At 44.2% G+C, this 20,478-nt stretch overlaps 1 protein-coding gene across 2 annotated transcripts in view; it reads right to left on the bottom strand.

The window, feature by feature from the left end:
- PCGF6 (polycomb group ring finger 6) overlaps positions 1-20,478 on the bottom strand; it is a 362,217-nt gene that overhangs the window by 68,564 nt on the left and 273,175 nt on the right. For both annotated transcript variants that reach the window (XM_044056567.1, XM_044056568.1), the window contains exon 8: positions 2,514-2,612. In XM_044056567.1, coding sequence (XP_043912502.1) covers positions 2,514-2,612 — 99 coding nt within the window. The remainder of the gene's footprint in view (positions 1-2,513; positions 2,613-20,478) is intronic.

Raw genomic sequence — 20,478 nt, 5'->3', positions numbered from 1 at the left:
CCAAGATGAGGGGTACCCCAATATCTCTCCCTGCCATCTGTCCCTTAAGGTATACCTGAAACTAGTTTGCCTCCAGTTATCACACAAGACCAAGTCCTAAAAGTGTTACCAAAAGCTAAAAATATTACATTGATGGGTCCTGAAAATATCCTGAATGCATTTTAAATAGCATAAAGCAAGACTTAGCCACACCTCTAACAATGTTCAAACTTAGCATCCATACAGGTTTTGTACCAAGTGAATAGCTATAGTCATTCCCCTGCATAAGGAAGAAACCTCTATAGACCATTATATAAAGCCATAGAAAAGTTTATCATGAAACTACTCAATCAGGACACAGGAAACCTCAAACACTGGACCCGTCTCAGTTTGGATTTGTCAAGGGCAAGTCATGCTTACTCAACCTGATGGATGTTTTTCAAAAGGTCACCAAAGCAATGGATGAAGGCAAAATGGTATACACCACACACCTCAACCTAGCCAAAGCTTTTGACACAATTCCCCACTCAGGCACAGTAGCAAAGCTAAATAAACTGGGGATAACCCATAATTCACTTGTTGGATTGTCAACTGGCTCACAAACAGGATGTAGAAAATCAAAATAAGGGAAGTTACCTCCACAAAGAGACGAGTCACCAGTGGAGTCTCCCAGGGTTCTGTGTTGGGACTTCTCTTGTTTGGCATCTACGTTTCTGAAGTAAAAGCAAATAACAAAGTGCTCTGGCTGACTTAGTTTGCGGATGACTGCAAGCTAGTAGCAGTCACTGTATTCCCAAATGACTTTGCTATTTTGCATGAAGATTTGTCCCAAATAACTTTTGCAAAATCATGGTCTGAAACTAAATGCCAAAAAATGCAAAATTGTATCCTTTGGGAAGTCAAATGCCCCAGAGAACTACTACTTTCTCGGTACACCACTAAGAGATGATCAGTTGTTTGAGATTTGGGAACTTATGTGAACCATGACCTCACTTTTGGCCATCATATGCCCAATACTGTAAGAAAGCCTTTCTATATTGCACAGCTCATAAACAAAGGGAATGCATCTCGATTGTAGGATGCCAATGTTCCCCTTTACTCAACCCTCATTAGGCCAATCATTGAACATAATGCCTCCTTTGGTATGCTTCTATCCAAACACATGCAACAACTGAACACCCACAGAGATACCTTACTAAAATGGTACAAGACCTAAATATGTCTTACATGGTCTGACTCAAAGCCCTGCCACTACACTAGGAATACCACAGACTGCTAAGAGTTGACTTGTAGCTGGTACACAAGGCATCCTCTGACCCAATACTGATGGATTTACTGCACATCAGTAAGTCAAATGCCATCAGAAACACATGGTTTGGTGATGTAAACCTCTTCTGCAACATCAACAAAACAGTTTGGAGGGAGCGGTACAATGTGCAGAGGATACAGTTGCTCTGGAACACACTCCCCACCCACATAAAACAAAGTTCACTCCTGTCCATATTCAAGTGTAACTTGGATCTATGAATGGGAAACAGAAAGTTTACCCCCAGGACTAGCCTCTGTACTAAAAATGGACAGAGGAAGCTCATAAATGCTTTACCCCATGTATGTGTCCCCTCAAATTTTTATGAACTTATGAACATACATGAATTTGATCACTATGTAACCTCACAGAAGGGATAACGTTTGGATGCATCCACACACTTTTAATGGCTGTACCCCCATGCATGTGCAGTGGTGTATCCATTAAAGTCTACGAATGCAACAGCATAATGTCCCTACCTTAACATGAGTAAGATAAAATTCACCAAATGCCAATTAAATCTCTGGTGATGTCAGCACAGAATGCATTTTATCAAAGGATTTCACCAAAATTTATCTAGCACTCATTTAGTTTTAGCAAAGAAAATGCATCACGGCATAATAGTTATTACATGCTGTGGTGCATACGGAAAGAGAAAAACTGTAAGGAAACACTAACTTAAGTGCACTAAACAATTTACACTGAAAAGGTCACCACAAAACGGTAATCTGACAGCAAATGCCAGAAGCATACAATACATGCCTTGGTAGACATTTCTCTGCAAAAGTGGATGCTTGAATATTAACCGCAAACAAAACTCACATATTCAGCTGTGTCACTCTAAAAAGGTGCCCAGTGCTATTAAAGACCACTACACTGAAGGGAAAATAAGCTATATGCAAAACCTCTTAGCCAAATGGAAACCTTCAAATAACTCTAAGGTACAAGTCTACAACAAGAATGCCAGTAAAAGCTTAACTGGTGAAATGCATTTGTTTTGTCAGCTTACTATACATTTTTCAAAATGTATCTGCATCACACAAAACAGTTCTCATCCCAGTTCTTTACGAAATAGGAAAAAATTAAAAAACAAGTATGCAACCATACCAAACAACCTAAACAAACACTGCAGCAGTAATGGTTACATAGCTTAGTATCTCAATGGAACATGAAATACTCGTAACAATTTCTTTAAAAAAATGAAGACAGTGCTAAGTACACAACATACTTGACATGCAGTATCCAAATCCATCTTCTTCCGGAGGAACATTTCAACATGTCTTATGGTTGCATCTCCTGAGACACGCACAAACTTCTTTTCTAGGGGCTGCAGAAAAGCAAGATACTTTTATTACACAGATTTTTAATATACAAGGCATCAAAAACTACACAAACAACTAACAGACAATAAACAAAAGCTGTGTACTTGTCATAATGACAGATCCATGCTATCTAATTTTCATCTGGTTCAACACATGGGTTGTTGAATCCGATAAGGTCTGAACTCGGCACCATTCTGAAGCTTCTCAGATCCAATGCTCCAACTTCTTCCCCAAATCAAGATTGCCCACTAAATTTGTTACATTCAAGGCTAAACCTAGCATATGGGTAAAAAAAGTATCACTGGAAGGCAGTCTGTTAGGACCACCCACACAATGGGTTTATGAGAAAACTTCCTGGTCACCAAAAGTCCATTTGTGACAATTTGAAGGGGGAGGGGTGAACCAGACAACATGGATCTATCATTATGTTACATACACAACTTTTGTATCCAGTGTTGCCTATTTTTGTCAGATTCAACACATGGGACAAATTCCCAAGTTGTTTTACCTGGGTGGTATCAAGGAAGAACATTCCCGAGAGTGGTGGAACCAATAGAAGAACCTGATCTAAACTGTACATCCAGTTTTTAATGAGACACAAAAGTATGAACTGTTGGCTAAGTTGCTGCAGTAAAATATCATCAATATTAAGTTTGCCTACAAAGGCTATTGACGTGGTTATTGCACTTGTGGAGCGAGCTTTAGGTTTAGACTGCAGGGACAAGCTCTTCTTATTACAGACAAATAAAATGCTGTCTGATAACCATCGGGAAAGAGTAACCTTAGCAACTGCTTTGCCTAATTTAGGTCTTGAGAAAGCAACAAACAATTGATAAGACTTTCTGAACTGCTTGGTCCAACGAAGACAGAACATAAGTTGGCGACGAACGTCCAGCATATGTAAAATGTATTCACCTTTGTTTGAGAATATGAGTAAAAAGACTGTCAGATTTACTGACTAATTAAAATTTGTCTTGGATGCCACCTTAGGAAGGAAGGATGTATTAGTTGTCAAAGAAACTCTCTTTATACAATACCAGATAGGGAAGTTTGTAGGAAAGTGCTTGTAGCTCTGAACTCTGTCTGGCTGATGTAACAGCCACCAGAAAAACTGTTTTCCAATGGAGAAACTTCAAATCACCTGATACTGTTGGTTCAAAAGGGGGTCAAGTTATTGCCTGTAACATAACAGCAAAACCCCAGGGAGGTACTGTATCTCTGACAGGTGGCCATAGAAGAAAAGTTCCTTTCAAAAAGCCTTTAGAGACTTAAGAAACCTATAGAATAAGAAGTTATGTACTCACCATAACGTTCCATCTGAGTAGGTAGTTTCATTTGTCTGCAACCTGTGGGTCTTGGATCCGATATCGGATCCGAGCCGGCAACTTGTTTCAAGCTAATGGATCCGAGGTCCTAACTCCTCCCTTCACCCATAATCCCCTGCTAACCCTTCATGACCTCAGATTGAGTTTGCCCCTCAATATATATCCAACTACTAGTAGATCCGAAGAAGGCCAGGGGGAAGGAGGGGGGGATGGTTGCAGACAAATGAAACTACCTACTCAGATGGAACGTTATGGTGAGTACATAACTTCTTAATCTGAAGTAGGAAGTTCATCTGTCAGCAACCTGTGGGACAGAGTCCCCAGCTACCTGCACCTTGGGTGGCCATCATGGAAGGATATTACGAAGCACCGCAGAGCCAAAGGATGCTCTCCCTCTAGAAAGCACGTCTAGTTTGTAGTGGTTAATAAAGGTATGAAGCCCAAGTGGCTGCAGAACAAATATCATCCAACGGAACTCTAGACCTGAAGGCCGCAGAGGTAGAAATGGAGCGGGTGGAATGAGCACGAACTCCTTCGGGTGCGGGTCTACCTGAGGCTTGATACGCCAATAGGATACATTGAGAAATCCAGCGAGATAAAGATACTTTTGAGATAGCTTTCCCCAAGTTAAATTTGGCAAAGGAAACGAACAGCTGGTCGGATTGTCTATGGCCAGCTGTCCTATGAGTGTAAAAGCAAAGCTGCCTATGAACATCTAATGAGTGCAGCTTGTACTCTCCCTTATTCTGATATTTAGGGAAGAAAACCGGTAAATTTATGGATTGATTTATGTTGGTTTCTGATGCTATCTTGGGAAGAAAAGATGGATTGATCCTGAGGTACACTCTATCTGGGTGAAAGATCAAGTAAGGAGGCTTCACAGAGAGAGCTTGAAGCTCCGACACTCTTTTTGCTGAAGTGATGGCTACAAGGAATGCTGTTTTCCATGACAAGAATTTGAGATCTACTGAAGCAGCGGGTTCAAAGGGTGGCGCAGTCAAGGCTTGAAGAACTAATGTAAGATCCCATGGGGGCACGGCTTCCTTTACAGGGGGTCCAAGTAAAAAGGTGCCCTTGAGAAAGGTTTTACACAACTTGGCCGACATCAAAGGCCCTGTATCATGTCCCACATGGTAATGTGATATGGCTGCCACGAGGATGGCTTTGACTGGTGAAGAGATACCGGGAGTCCTAACTAGGAGTGGAACTGGAGAAACCAAGCTGTCAGTTTCAGATTGTCCAGGTTTGGGATCGGTAAGTTCGACGGATGGGAGATGAGATCCGGAGTGGGATCTAGAATCCAAGGGTGATTCACAAGGTGAGATCACAGGTAAGAGAACCAAATTTGCCGAGGCCAGAATGGGGCAATGAGGATCATCCTGCTCCCCAGCCGTGAGGCTTTCTGTAAGAGTTGTAGCATTAGTGGTAGAGGAGGATAGGCATAGAGTAGACCGGGTGGCCAAGCATGCACCAGAGCGTCTCTTGGAGTTTCCCCTGGAGGGGGGATTAGAACGAAGAAATTGCCGCATTTGGTGTTTGATGGAGACGCAAAAAGATCGCAGCAGGGTTGCCCCCATGTTGCGAATATCTGCTTCGCTACTAGTGGATTGAGAGACCACTCGTACGGGGTAAGGAGGGTGAGACTGAGCTTGTCCGCTAGGATGTTGGTCCTCCCCAGAATGTGCGTTGCAATCAGAAAGCGGTTGGAGGAGATCGCCCATTCCCACACTCCCATGGCTTCGCGGCATAGAGGGTAAGATCTGGTTCCCCCCTGTTTGTTGATGTACCAGACCACCGACATGTTGTCCGACTGAATTGCAATCGTTCCTGTGGGGAGGAGGTCCTGAAGTGTTTGCAACGCAAACAGCACCGCTCTCATCTCCAGAACGTTGACATGCAGGGAGGTCTCTGTATCGTTCCACGTGCCTTGGACTGTCCTGCCTGAATAATGCCCCCCCACCCGAGGCGGGAAGCGTCCGTGGTCACCGTGGCGAGAGGGGGAGAGGTGCAGAAGGGACGGCCCGTATGGAAGTTCGAGGCTTGGAGCCACCATAGTAGCACCCTCCTGCAAGCCTTGCTGATAGCAATGGGATGGTGGAGAGGAAGAGATAGAAAAGACCATTGCACTAGAAGAGTCCATTGCAGTACCCGCATGTTCAAACGAGCGCATGGAAGGAGCGTAATCGCTGCCGCCATGGAGCCTAGTGCCCTCAGGACCAATTCCGCTGGTGAAGTCTCTGATTGGAGGATAGCCCGCACATGGAGTTGTAAGTTCCAGATTCTCTCGGAAGTTAGGAAGGCTCGCAACTCTCTGGTGTCTATTCTGGCACCTATAAATTCTATGACCTGCGTTGGAGCCAGAAGAGATTTGTCGACGTTGATCGTAATGCCTAACTGTGGGGCTAGACGGAGAAAGAAGTCTCTGGCTGAGCAGAGTAGATGCCTTGTTGGTGCGGTCAGGAGCCAGTCGTCCAGGTACGGAAAGACCTGTATTCCCTGGAGTCTCAGGTGGGCTGGGGGCTGTGGTGAGGCCAAAGGGAAGGACCCTGAACTGGTAGTGACTGGCCCCCAGCCGGAAGCAAAGGAACCTCTTGGATCGTTCATCCATTAAAATGTGGTAGTACGCATCCTTGAGGTCTATGGAGCACATCCAATCGTTCTCCCTTAAAAGGGGGAGAATAGATTGAAGAGTGACCATTCGGAATTTTTCCTTGGTTACTGACAGGTTCAAGCGGGAAAGGTCTAGGATCGGTCTCAAGTCCCCCGTCTTTTTTGGCACCAAAAAGAACCTGGAGTAGAACCCTAATCCGAGCTGGTCTTGGGGGACGGGCTGGATGGCTCTTTTTCTTAGCAGCTGCCGAATTGCTGCAGCTGCGGCCTCCCTCTGATCAGGTGGTACATCGGGGAGGTTCTTGGATTTGGGGAGATAGAGTAATGGTATTTTGTACCCTCTGGATATAATGCAAAGCACCCAGCGGTCTGTCGTGATGGACTCTCATACCGCTAGGTGTTCCGAGAAGCACCCCCCCCGACTGCCTCCAGAGTGGAGCAGCCGGGCAACCCCTCAGAGCTGCTGCGCGGGCCGCTCAGAGAAAGGCTCTCTGGACCCAAAGATTCTCGGAGCCCCTCTGCCCCTGGGGCGGTGTCCTCCCTGTCCACCTCTGCCACGGTAGGACTGGTTATCCGGAGCGGGTTGGGAATGTTGTGATTTTCGGAACCACATCTTCTTCTGACCCTTTTGGTTCCTTGAAAAGGACCGCTGGGGAGCAGAGAAGCGGACTCCCGACGGCAGACAACGTCTTCCCGTCCTTCTCGCTCTGGACAAGTGTCTCGCGAACTGTTTTGCCAAACAGGGCAGAACCATCGAAAGGGGCGTTCGCGAAGGACGCTTTAAAGGGCTCCGCAAAATCGCAATGACGGAGCCAGGCCTGACGTCTCATGACTAGGCCTGCTCCGCTAGCCCTGGCGGCTCCTTCTGTAGAGTGGGACAATAGCCGCATAGAGGTGTTTGAAATTGATCTCAGAGTGGCCATTCGGGTGGAGTACAATTGTTTGTCATCCTCCGACATGGACTCAGGGGAGGGATGCAGCATATTCTTTGATAAGATCCCGCTGCATCCTGATGACATGTGCCATATAGTTCAGAGACCTTACCGAGAAGGTTGCTGAACTAAAAACTCGCTTCCCTAAGCGGTCCATCAAACGGGACTCTTTGCTCGGTGGATGGACTGAGGGGCTCTCCTGAGCCAATTCCCTCTTCGTGGCTGCCGCCGTCAACATGGCATCTACGGGAGGCCCCTTACTCCAATGTGATCGGTCTGAGGGGGGGGGGGGCTAAGAATTCTATCCAGGCGTTTCGGTATTGGCTCCACGGTGTCCGGATCCTTCCATGCCCTGGTGGTAATGAGGTCCACCAGGGGGTCGGCCGGAGGGGACACCCAAGAGGTAGACGGGCCTGCCTCGAATGCCTCCAGAAACACGGACTCGTCAGAGGAAGACTTGGGGGCAGACCACCCACCTCTGATCCTCAGCATCTCCATGATGTCTTCAAAGGAGACATCCTCAGGGGGCGATCTTGGGGAGCCTTCCCCTTCCTCCAAGTCCGTGTCCTCGGTTAAGGACTCAGGGGAGTCCACGTGCCTCCTTTTGCACTTATGCTTGCGAGGAACTTCCTCGGGGGGGGGCTGTCCAAGGAGGCCTCGCCAGCAACATCTTGTTCCAATGGAACCATCTGTGACATCGATGGCCGGGTGATGGAAGCCTGGTCCAGCAGAGAGGGAGTGCAGGGAGGAGCCGATGCAAAGACCGGGGGTCCGGATGCTCTCAACAGAGCCCTCTCCACAACATCAAAGGCCGAGGGAGAGCCCCTCTCTATTGGATCCGAAAGTCGGCTCCCACTCGGATCTGATGAAGGGATCAGAGCCGGCGCCGAGACCATCGGATCCGAGGGACCAGTGGGCTCTGACCTGGATGGAGCCGAAGGCACACTGAATCCCCCGGATCCGAAGCTCGGACCACGGCTCCGAGAGGTCGGATCCGACAGGCTCGAGGGCAGGGTCGGGTCCGAAGTAACAAGTACTGTCGGCGCCGACCCACCCCCGGCTCCAACGCTGCCCGGCTCCGAACGCTCCGAACCCGGATAGCGGGTCGGAGACGGAGCAATAGGATGGAAAAAGGGTGTCGAGCCCCCCCCCCCGGAGGGGGGGGGCAAGAGCACTCCCATCTGCAGCTGGGCCTGGATGAATCTTCGCATCATCCGGTCCAAGTCTGCATCGGATATACTAAAAGTAGATCTCGAAGAGGCCACCGAGGCAGGCCTGGAATGCCGCCTCGATGACCTCGACGGAGATAGGGTCTCCTCCTCTTCGGGCCCCGGGGAGAAACAAGGGGATCGGAGCCGAGGAGGAGGAGACCTAGAAGCAGTAGAGGGAGAAGCCCGCTTAGCTGGCGGGGCCGAAACGGAGGTCTCGGCCCGCCGCTTGTGGTGCTTCTCCCTCCGTTTCTCCCTCCTGGCCTCCCTGTCCTCCGACACTTTAGCGGGAGTTTGAGTCCCGGACGGAGGCAGGGGGCAGGAGTGGCAGCAACCACAGGCTGTGGTGGAGCCACGGGAGCAGCAGAGGCAGCGGAGGCCGAAGCCGAGTCCGGGGATAAAAGTCCTGCAAAGACCAGCTTCGACCTCCGCTCTTTCAGTGCCCTGGGGTTGAACGCTGCACAGATGGTACAGCCTGAGGTAAGGTGTTAAACCCCAAGGCACCGAACGCACCGAGTGTGGCCATCAGCCGGGGAGAGCTTATGGCCACACTCGGTACATTTAGAAAATATGGCTTTTGGGGCCTCAGCCATTTTTTAAAGAAAAAACAACTACACACACACACAGGCCCCAAAAAGAAACACAACACACACGCACACACTAACGACCAGCGAAGGGAGGGGGAACTAATTAAAGTAAAAAATAATAAGGGAACCCAACACTTACACTATTTAATTTAACTAAAAAAGAAAAATTTTGACAGGAAAAATGCAGTAAAAAGCAGTAAAATTCCACTTAGCTGACGAGCTCAAGGGGATCCAGCCATCCACAAGCGCGGCAAACTAGATCTGAGGTCATGGAGGGTTAGCAGGGGATTATGGGTGAAGGGAGGAGCTAGGAGCTCGGATCCATTAGCTTGAAACAAGTTGCCGGCTCGGATCCGATATCGGATCCTAGGCCCACAGGTTGCTGACAAATGAACTTCCTACTTCAGATCTGTTATTTAGCCCTATGTGAAAATTTCAGATTCGGCCACGTGCACTTCAATAGTGGAATAACTAGAGCCGCAGTGAAAGTTTGGACAAGAATTCTACTATGGAAGGAATGGGAGCAGAAACTGGGTGTAAACCTTTTGACATGGTCCAAATAGAAAATCTTTTCCATTTGCTATGGTATGTCTTCTTAGTGGATTGTTTTTTCTGAGAAGCTGATATTATCTGAACAACCAAAGTTGGGAACCTGGCATCCCTGGTTAAGGTTAGAAATGAAGTTCCTTGGATCTCTGGTCTGGAGGAGGCAATCCGGATGGTTATGTTAATCGGTTAGGATACAGATACAGCATCCATGGTTGATGTACTTGTAGAGCTCATAGGAAGGTTTACCACATTTGTTGAGACCAGAAGGGGGACAATGAAGATCATTCTGGCCTTGCGCATTTTTGTTTTCTGGACAAATTTGTTCATCAAGGGCAATGGACGGAAGGCACTGAGGACATCTGGGGGTTAACTGTGGACTACAGCATCTGTGACGCCCCTGCACTGGCACAGTAATCAAGGAGCCTCAATCCTCACCACTAGGGACGTGCACATTGGGAGGATGACAAGCCGACACACAGTAAAGGACAATTTTCCCTTAAGAGCACACAGAGATCAGTCAGTCTGGGGCGGTTTTCTCCCTTTCTCGTCAGATCCCCAATAAAGACTCCCCACTGGCACAGCTACAGGGTTAAGATCTCAGCCGAGTGGTCAAGCCAAAACCTTCAGCACCCTCTCTGTCCGACCAGTGCTTAGTGTCCCTGCCCAAGTAGCTGACACACGCATACACTGAAATTTGATTTATTTGCAAACACAGACACGCCTGGGGAAGGCTGGCACAGGTTCACCTGCTATGCCCCTTTCTGCCCAGACTATAAAGTAGAAATCACTGCCACCAACCACCCTTACTTATCAGCTACTATAAGGCCCTTCCCACAGGGTGACCAATTCTACTGTGTAATGTTACTGTTGTCCAAATGGTAAGTGTGACCAGAACATTTAAAGGAAAACTCCACCCTCTCATACAGTTTAACTCAATCGTTAGGTTTCTTTTCTCCCAACAGTATGGTTCCACAATTGTGTAAGAACCAGAAACCTGCTTGTAGTTTCTAAAACTTTTATTTCTTTGCATTGGAGTGGCACAGGAAAATGACTTTTTTGGGTGGCGTAAGCCAGGGAACCTTGTTGGCTAGGCTTACGTAGGCCCTTGGGCTGACAGCCTAGCACCAACCTATAAAACTAAAGGAAGGGAAAGCCCACCTACTTTTTTTTTTTTTTTTTCAATTCAACTTCTCTCATACTTTGCAGAGAAATTCGTCTCACCCTGCATGACTTACAATAGACACAGTTAAATCTGTAGTTTACCCTGTCAGGTACTGTTGTCAATCTTAGATGGGTAATTAATCCTGCTAATGTCAGGAACACAGCAGCTGATATAAAAAAAACGACAGAAATCTGTGGAATCGTTTCCACTGTTTTTATTGCAGAGGGGAGGAGAAATTAACACTCCCCTTTCATAGCAAAACAAAGCAATTAGGTCAGGGGTTTTAAAGGCAATTGTCAACTCTTCTAACAATTTTACATAAGCAGCAACACAGTACTGAAATTCTAAGCTTTAAATGTTATTTATAATAGTTTCTGTTAAGATAACTTAAGAGTAGTAGCAAAGATTTCTGTGACATTAAGGAAAAGTCAGTAAATATTTTTTCTTGTAAAGTATAAATGCATTTACCATTTTCAAGCGCCCCCCCACCAAACACACACACACACACACACACACACACACACACACACAAGAACTGCAGAAAGAGAGTCAGGTGGCAACCCTATCAACTAGGTGCACTGATGTTGTTGTTGTTTGTCTTTCGGCTTTTCCCGGTTAGGGGTCGCCACAGCGGAACTCCGGTCCGCTAATGATTGGCAGTAGATTTTCACGAACGCCAAGGTGCCAGCTCGACGTTCAACCTTCAACTAAGGCATGCCCATTTAGGCATGTCTTTCGAACACCCACCCAACCGCGGGGAGGACATGCAGACTCCACACAGAAGGCACTCCCCGCACTCCAGCTGGGAATCGAACGAGAAAACCTCTTGCTGTGAGGCAACAACGCTACCGCTGCACCACCGCGGACTGATAACTAGGTGCACTGATACCGTTCATAAAAAGGTCTTTTATGCTTTGTGTAATATCATTCCAGTGGGGGATGCATATCTGGTACATGCAGATCCATTTTAAGAGATTCCCACTGACTTTGAGTCAGTCCTTGCATTGTCAGAGAGCAACCATAATATACAGCTGAATTTATTTTAACATACATTTACTATGTGCCCTTACATTAAGAACACTAAGAAAAGGAAATCAGAAGTACTTAATTGAGTTTAAATGCATACAAGCACACACACACATTTTTGTACACATGTACTTTATATACATACACATATATAGAAACACACTATGTGTGTGTGTGTGCATACAATGGAATTATTTATAATAAACAACACAGTATAGTTAAGCATTATTAATGCATACATTCTAATAAATGTTGCTCAATGATTTACTTGGTTACAGTCACAGACTGGCTGTGTGTTCCACATGCAATCTTGGGCAATGTCTTTGTCAGTATTTTTTTATTTGTATTGATAAGTGCATTTAATAAAGATTATCTTTGCCAATGTAGCTTATGTTGTGGCTGAAAAGGGTCCTGGGACCAGTTCACTTTCCTGGTTACCAATGTATAAATAAATATGAAATAGAAAAAAGGAGGGGGAACGCGACAGAAATAATTGAGGAACTAGTAAAGCACATTTTAAGTCTGCATCATTCATGAGAGAGAGAAATCCTCCCACTGCAGGCACTGGGAAGTAGCAGACAGAATAGGTTTAGAGTTCCACTACTTGTCACTTGTACATGTACATCAAGGATTATATACTGCAGTGAGAGTTTTCACACCTCAGCATGAGACTATAGGGGAGGGTTTATCAAGTTTGTTAGGAATACAAAAGACTCCTCTTACAAAAAAAATGTTTTTTTTTTTATCTGCTTTCTTTTACTGCAAGTAGTTAACAGCTATTTAGAGCATAGAACAAGATCTTCCAGACAGATAAATGAGCCTCAGTCAGGTAAACAGAGAAGCAGCTCTTTTATAGAAGGTGTGTTTAGATGACAGTGCTTTAAAGTCCAGCCATTATATTTTAATGGCATGAGAAAACAGCACCACTTCCTTATGTCTTGCAGGAGTCATATAAAGAGGACTTGAAATGTATTCTGGGAAAAAGGAAGGAAAGCAAGAAAATAAGATCACGTTACCAAGTCAGGCCCCATCATCCACCATTTTGGGAGAAACGCATTAAAATTGTAAAAGCAGCACTTGGGAGTGATTTTGAGGCATTTAAATAGCTCAAAAACAAAGATACAATGGAAAAAATGTTTTTTTTTTTTTTTAGTTCTACGGTGGAGTTTACCTTTAAGGCTATTTAGGAGTGCCCTACACAGTATCACCAAATACATATGCAAGTACAACCAGCCACAATTTAAAAGGTTTAAATATATTTAATAATAAAAGAACAAGACAATACTCTAACTCAATACAGTGACAACAAAGTTCAGAATCACAGGAAATACTTTAAAACGACATTGCTGGACAATCTCACATAAACACAGAAAACATCTAGACTAATCTTGCTATATTCTTATCTATCTCTGAGAGAAATACTATAATCTAAGTTTTACTTACAGAGAAAAGCAGGTAGGTGTTGGTGAGAGAATGTTGCCAGATTCAAGACAAGATACAAAATGCACAGACTTTTTCTCTGAGATAGTTCGTAAGTTATGATCAAACATTTCTGCTGGGTCATCTCAGATTACATCATTCTTGTCACTATACACATTTCTGCTCTCTTCCAGGAGGGTGCACCATGGTTACATTCTTGAATCTTAGTACAGAACAAAGTTTTCTTACATTTGTAAGACAAGCATACAAATCATACTACTATTCACAAATGACCTAGAATTATTTACAAAATTTTAGCTGGCAGCATTCACAGCATCCTTCGGGGATTGTCCCTGTGGAGAGATCATGGCAAAGTAACTGCTTTACTTTTTATTAGGCAGGAAGCGAAGAGATCACAACAAGGTTGGCCTCAGGGAAGGAAAATCATGACTGTCAAGAGGGATAACTCATGAGGCATTAATACAGTCCTGCTCGATTTGTCCGCAAGTACACTAGATATCCCTGGTATATGCCTTGCTATAAGAAAGCAATGAGAAAACATTAACCACTGCCAAACTCTCATGGCCACTCCATACATGGGATAGCAGCATATTCCTCCCTGTTGCTGATATATCAAGCTACCAACATGTTGTCTGACTGTATGGAAAACACACCCTTGGGCAGGATATTCTGAAATGCCTGCAATGACAGAAGGACTGCCCTTATCTCAAAGATATGCATATGAAGATTAAGCTTTGTATGTGACCAAGTACCTTGGGCCACACACCCTTTGAAATGCCATTTCCCCACCCTGGGGAGGTCTGTGGTTATTACAGCCACATGTGGATCCATGTGGAATAGATGTCCTTCTGTTACTGAAGGACATTTTATCCACCAGGTGATATGCTATCTGTAGATCTGAGTGATGCAAATTTCAGTATGCGGTGGATGAACATTTTGAGACCATTGCATAGTTACAGTCCATTAAAGTACTCGCATGCAAAATCAGGCTAGTGGAACCATTAAGACTGCAGAAGCTATTAGACATAAAAGACGAAGAATGAACCTTGCTGGAGGAGAAAGGTAATGGAATACTTGCATGGCTGTGAGCCACAGGGAGAACACTCTTGAGGTAGGGAAGTCTGGCAATCTGCAGAACTGAATCCATGGAACTTCCAATAAATTCTATCTACTGCATCGGGATAAGGTGACTTTTGAGTAGGTTGACTGTGATCCCTAGATTTTGCATTAAGTGAGGCAGAAGGTCCAGATGTTTTAGTAGCAGACACCTAGAGTTAGCAGTTAGGAGACCATCGTCAAGATATGGGAAAACTAGGATCCCTAGCAGGCATAGATGCACTGCCACCATTGCTATTACCTTGGCAAACACCCTGGGGGCTGTGGTGAGACTGAAAAGCAGGGCTATGAACTGATGGTGACTGGACTCTGGCAGGAGAATGAGGAATCCCCTGGATCTCTTCTCTTTCTTCACATGACAGTATGCATCCTGGAGATCTATGGAGTACATCCAACTGTCTTTTCTCAGAAGAGGCAAAATGGACTGAATTGTGGCCATGTGGAATTTTGTCCACTTTACAAACCAACTTAGATGACTCAGATCCAAAATAGGTCTGAGGTCCTCTGTTTTCTTGGAATCAAAAAGAACCTCAAATAGATTCCGGGCTCTAACTGGTCTTGAAGACTGGATGGATTACTCTAATAGCTTTGAAACTTCTGCTGTTTCAACTTCCCACTAACTGGGTGGAACATCGGGAACTTTCTTCTTTTTTATTGGAGGGGAGGAAAAAAGGGAATTGAACAGCCTCTGGAAATTATGTTTTGCACCCAAAAATCTGTTTTTATATTCTGCCAGGCTTGCGGGTGCACGTCTGGAATGCCTCCACAGTGCAGCAATCTGGCAACCCTTCAGGAGCACTGATAGGTGCTTCTTAGTGAAGGGACCACGAAAACCCTGGTTGTGTGGTCCACCGATGTTTCTAGGGTGACATCCATTGTAGTTTCTTTCTTCTCTGCCATGAGAAGGTCCATCTCCAGAGCTTTCATGATAAAAACTCTGTGGAAACATCTTCATTCCAGCTCTTTGATTCCTAGAAAAAGCTCTCTGTTGGGTGGAGAAACAGATTCCAACTGCAGAGAGAGTTTTACCACCTTGTTAATTCCTGGTTAGCGTGTCTTTTACCTTAGCTCCAAACAGAGTGGAGCCATCAAAGGAGGCACTGACGAAGAACATGTTAAAGCCTTCCATAAAATCAAAGACGCATCCAGGCATGCTGATGATGATGGTCCCTGCTGCCCTAGCCATGCCATCAGCTGCACTAAAAAACAGTCACATGGTTATGCAGGAAGTAAATTGGATGGTAGAAAACTTGGAGTCCACGGTCTTCTGAACATCTGCAGGCAAATTACCAGAGACAGACTTGGAAAGCTCTTTGGTTGAATCTCTCTGGGATCTAGTAACATGAGCAAATAATTCAGTGCTCTGAGTGCAAAAGTTGCTGAAGCTTATGTCTGTTTCCCAAACCTGTCCATAACCCAAGACTACCTGTTAGGGGATGATCCAAGGAACTTTCTTCCAATAGTTTCTTTTTAGTGGCTGCTGCTACCACCACAGCATACACCAGTGGATCTTTGCTCCAATATCTCCTCTCTTTTGTGGCTGCCAATATCCTGTTGGGTCTTTTAGGGATTGGTTCCACCATGTCAGGATGCTTCCATGTCCATTGCGGCATAAGGCCAATGTGTGGTATTATCTAGGAAGATGCTGAGCTGGAACCAAAGGCTTCCAGGTACATGAACTCATCTGGTGAAGAGTTCTCGATGGACCATCCCCACCTCTGTTTCATCAATTTAAGAATCTCACAATGTTGAGGTCTTCCAAGGGAGATCTAGGGCAGCCTTCCCCTTCATACAAGTCCATGTCTTTAGTGAAAAATTCTGGACAGGAGTCTACATGCTTCCACTTGGAGGTCTGTTTTTTAAGAACTGGTTCGTGTAGAAGGTGAGATGGTTCTGAATCAGACTGCAAACTAACATAGCATGCAGCTTCAGAATCCTGTGATGCCCAACTGTTCCTCTCTGACAGAGTGATAGTAAATAGAAGCAGAATGCTGTCATGGTTTGGATGGAACCGAGCTAGAGGGAAGCGCCTTTTCCCTTTGCATCTAGAGGACTCTCTCAAAGGCTTTAAAGGTCAAAGCTGCAACTAGCACCCTAGGCACCCTCCTTCCTGAAGACAGAACAGAGACCTTGATGCTGATGGGTCTCAACCACAAAATTCATCTCGGATCAGAGTTATCGAGTGCTGAGGACATGACAGGGAGTGACAGTTCCAACAACTTCAGTGTTGACCCATCCCCTCGAACCCTGGCACTGATGCTTCAACTCAGAGACTCTTCCAGATCTGAACATATCTGAGTCAAAACAGAAAGGGATGTTGCCAAAAGTTGAAGTAGCTCAGACTATCAACGCCACCAAAGGCACCTCAGGCAGGTCAGATCCAAGTTAGTCTGGTCCAAAGGGTGGACTGAGACTGGAGAAATAAGAGAAGGGGTAGTTCGGCCAAGATTCCTTAAGTTCCCAAAAGACAGCACAGACAGAACCCCAAGCAGGATTTGTGTACAAAGGGACTTCTGCATCATCCTGTTGATGTATTGTTAGGTTAGGGTTCTGGATGACTGGATAGAAGAAGCCACAGAAGGTGGTCTTGAGTACTTCCATTCCTGAAGTATAGGGGAATGTAATCTTGGACTTGATGGATCCAGGGAAAAATGGGAGCAAAGACAGGGATGGACAATACAGAGGTCGATATTAGTTACGATGGACCAATCTCATGGAAACCGCGCGCGCGCGTGTGTGTGTGTGTGTGTGTGTGTGTGTGTGTGTATATATATATATATACACACACACACACACATATATAGACACACACACATATATATATATATATATATATATACACATATACATATATATATATATACACATATACATACATATATATATATATATATATATATATATATATATATATATACACACACACACACACACACACACACATATATATATATATATATATATATATATATATATATATATATATATATATATATATATATATAAAATGCATGTCTAAAATTGGAAAAAAATTCTTATTATATCTTTGCTTGTTTACAACAAAATACTCAAATGGACACATGTCCCCAGGCAGAACACACGAAAACAGTGAGGGTCCTGTGGCGGGATCTTATGGTCGTAGACCATACACTTTTTTAAATCCCTGGACCTTGTCAGTCATCAAGTCAGAAAGATTTTAAGCACCACTAAACAACAATAAAATATATATATATAAAAACAATTACAGTAATGTAGATGAGAATGATTTACCTGAAGAAGAATCAACAACTGTTATGGATACATACTCCTACACGCTGTTGAGGGGATATCTATGCCTGGCATACAAGACAATGTTGGACCCCGCTCTGACAGACCTCCTGCACAGCCACAAAACAAACAGCACAAGAATTACCTGTTTAAAGACTTAAACCCTGCCTGTGGTATAAACAGGACCTACTGGACAGACAGGTATGTAGCCCAGAGATTATTAATTCACTGGAACAGACTCCCCATTCATGTTAAGCGGAGGTCCTATCTAACCCAATTCATGTGTAACTTGGACAGCTGGATGGAGAACAGGAAATTCATTCCTAGTTTGGTACCTATGCCTCTAATGGATACAGGCCAGCCTGTAAATGTGTCACCTCCAGACCTCTACTTACACTCACCAAGGGTATCACAACTTGTTAGACATTTGGGATGCACGGCTAGGCTTAAAAAGGCCCCAGTGGTCTTTAGCACAGTACACATCTATGAACCTACGAATAAGGTATACGCAAAGAGAAAGGGATAAGGCAGTCCTAAGTGAAAGACCTGCTTTTGTAGAGTTTTTCATTGAATATAAAACAGAAGCTGCTGTGAAAAAAGGAATAATTAGTAAGGCATACAAAATATTGCATGATAACTTTAACAGTAAATCACAGGAGATTATAAAATATTGGGATAAGAGACTGGATAAGCAATTTATAAGTAAACTACAGGAGGATACATGTATGGCTCCCAAGTATGCAACAAAGACTGGAAGGCTTAGGATTTTTGCTTGGAAGTGTTTGCATACAAATTTCTATACCCCAACCAGATTCCAAAGAAGATTTCCTCAGGTAGATAGCAAATATTGGCGGTGTTGACAGGGAAAAGAAAAGAGGTAATTGGGAGCATGCTTTTTTGTGAAAGCAATAAGGTGGCAGATTTTAATAATTTCCTACAGACTATTCTGTCAGAAATCATGGGAACTCAAATGTCTGTAACTAAGGAAAATATTCTTTTAAGCAGGCATAAAGGATCTGAAATGCCCAGACACACAGTAAGGCCTTAGCAAGTTTAATTTTATTGGCTGTGAAAAAAAGAGATTACTAGAAAATGGAAATCAAAATCTAAACCAACTATATTTGAAGTATTATATAATGTGAAAGAAAGAAAATAACTAGAAATGGGAACTTTAGAAAAAGGAAGGAACAAATTCCACAGAAATAAATGACATTTGTTGGAACAATGCATGCAAAATAATGTTCAGGAGGAGTGGGTTAATGGAAGGCAGGAATTAGTATTTATGTAATGTTGGACCAAATGAGAGTTGTAAAAAAGAAAATGCATATTAATCTATGGCGTATAATGTATGTAAATTATAAAAAGGTTAATATGGTTGGTTTTCTTTTCTATTAACGTATGTGTGCCCATGTCTTATGCCATATTAATAAAGATGTTTAAAAAATACCATGAAAGTGCTCAAGTACAGATATCACAGAGAATTTAACACAAACTGCTTAAAGTATGATTAAAGTATGATTTTTAATCTTCCATTTATTCTTTGCATTTAGTATAGATCATTATCATTCAAGGCATCCTGAGCACTTCTAAACACGTAATATGGTTGACCCTTTACCCATCCTTAACCATCAAGTACATGCAAACAGAGTAAACATTGGCATTATTAATCCTCTAACAAGTTCATAAAGAACAGAAATAGAAAGAACAGTTATGTAAAATGTTGCCATAATGGTAGATGCCCTTGCCTTCACTACTGTAGTAGTCATAACATATGGGAGTCCCTGTTGTGGAAGCCCGACATCTGGACAGTCTACCAAAGACTCCTGCTTTAAAGGTACGCCAAATGCCACTCCTTACATAGTGTAGGGCATAAAGGTGATGTTCAGGCCTACCACAGTCAGAACTTCTATGCCGCCAGTCCGAACGTATCTTTTCACCATTGGTCTGTTTATCTGTGTCCGTTTCCTGTCAGTTGAATGCATTTTTGTTCTCCAGTGACTATGCGTCTGTTTGTTGACTTCTTTGCAGTTGCAGATAAGTGCCCCATTGGGGTTTTTGTTTTTTCTGGTCTTGTTTTGTGCTCCTTGGGGGTTAATTTCATCCAGGAAGGGTAATTGCCAGTGTGAGAAACAGATTTCCCATAAAGACCACCACAATGTGTCTTTTTTTGTCTAGGAGCTTCTCATGACTATATGTCTTGTTCAATTTGTCAGGCGTTCGTCCCAAAAACCCTTTGCAGTAAACTTTCTTCCCTTTCCTTGTATCTCAAGAATCAACGTCTTAAGCTTCTTGCTAATGATACAATGGAAGGAATCTCCTACCCAGAGGGAAAAAGAAGGTGAAAAAGGTACAACTGGAATCTTCTGCTGTCTAGCCTCTGCCAGGTGTTTCTCCCAAGGTCGTTACAAACCTGGAGGCTCACCCGGCTGTGTTGTCGGATTTCTCTGCCACGACCGTGTTGGAGGCCGGTGAGGATCTGGCTGGCAGCACATCTGAAGAAGCTTTGCAGGCGTCTGCCTCGGACATTCAGGGGGAACCACGGCTGATTTTCTTCTGAGGGGCCTAGGGGTGGTTCCTCCATTTTAGTTGGGGAAGAAGTTCCTACTACAGTTCTTGACTGTTATCCTGGGTCTGAGCATTCTCAGTTTT

The sequence above is a fragment of the Protopterus annectens genome, chromosome 14.part0 (assembly GCF_019279795.1).
Source record: "Protopterus annectens isolate FY-2018-M chromosome 14.part0, PAN1.0, whole genome shotgun sequence".
Lineage (NCBI taxonomy): Eukaryota > Metazoa > Chordata > Ceratodontiformes > Protopteridae > Protopterus > Protopterus annectens.
Note: the sequence above shows the minus strand (reverse complement) of the source record. Positions and strands in the feature narration are given on the sequence as shown.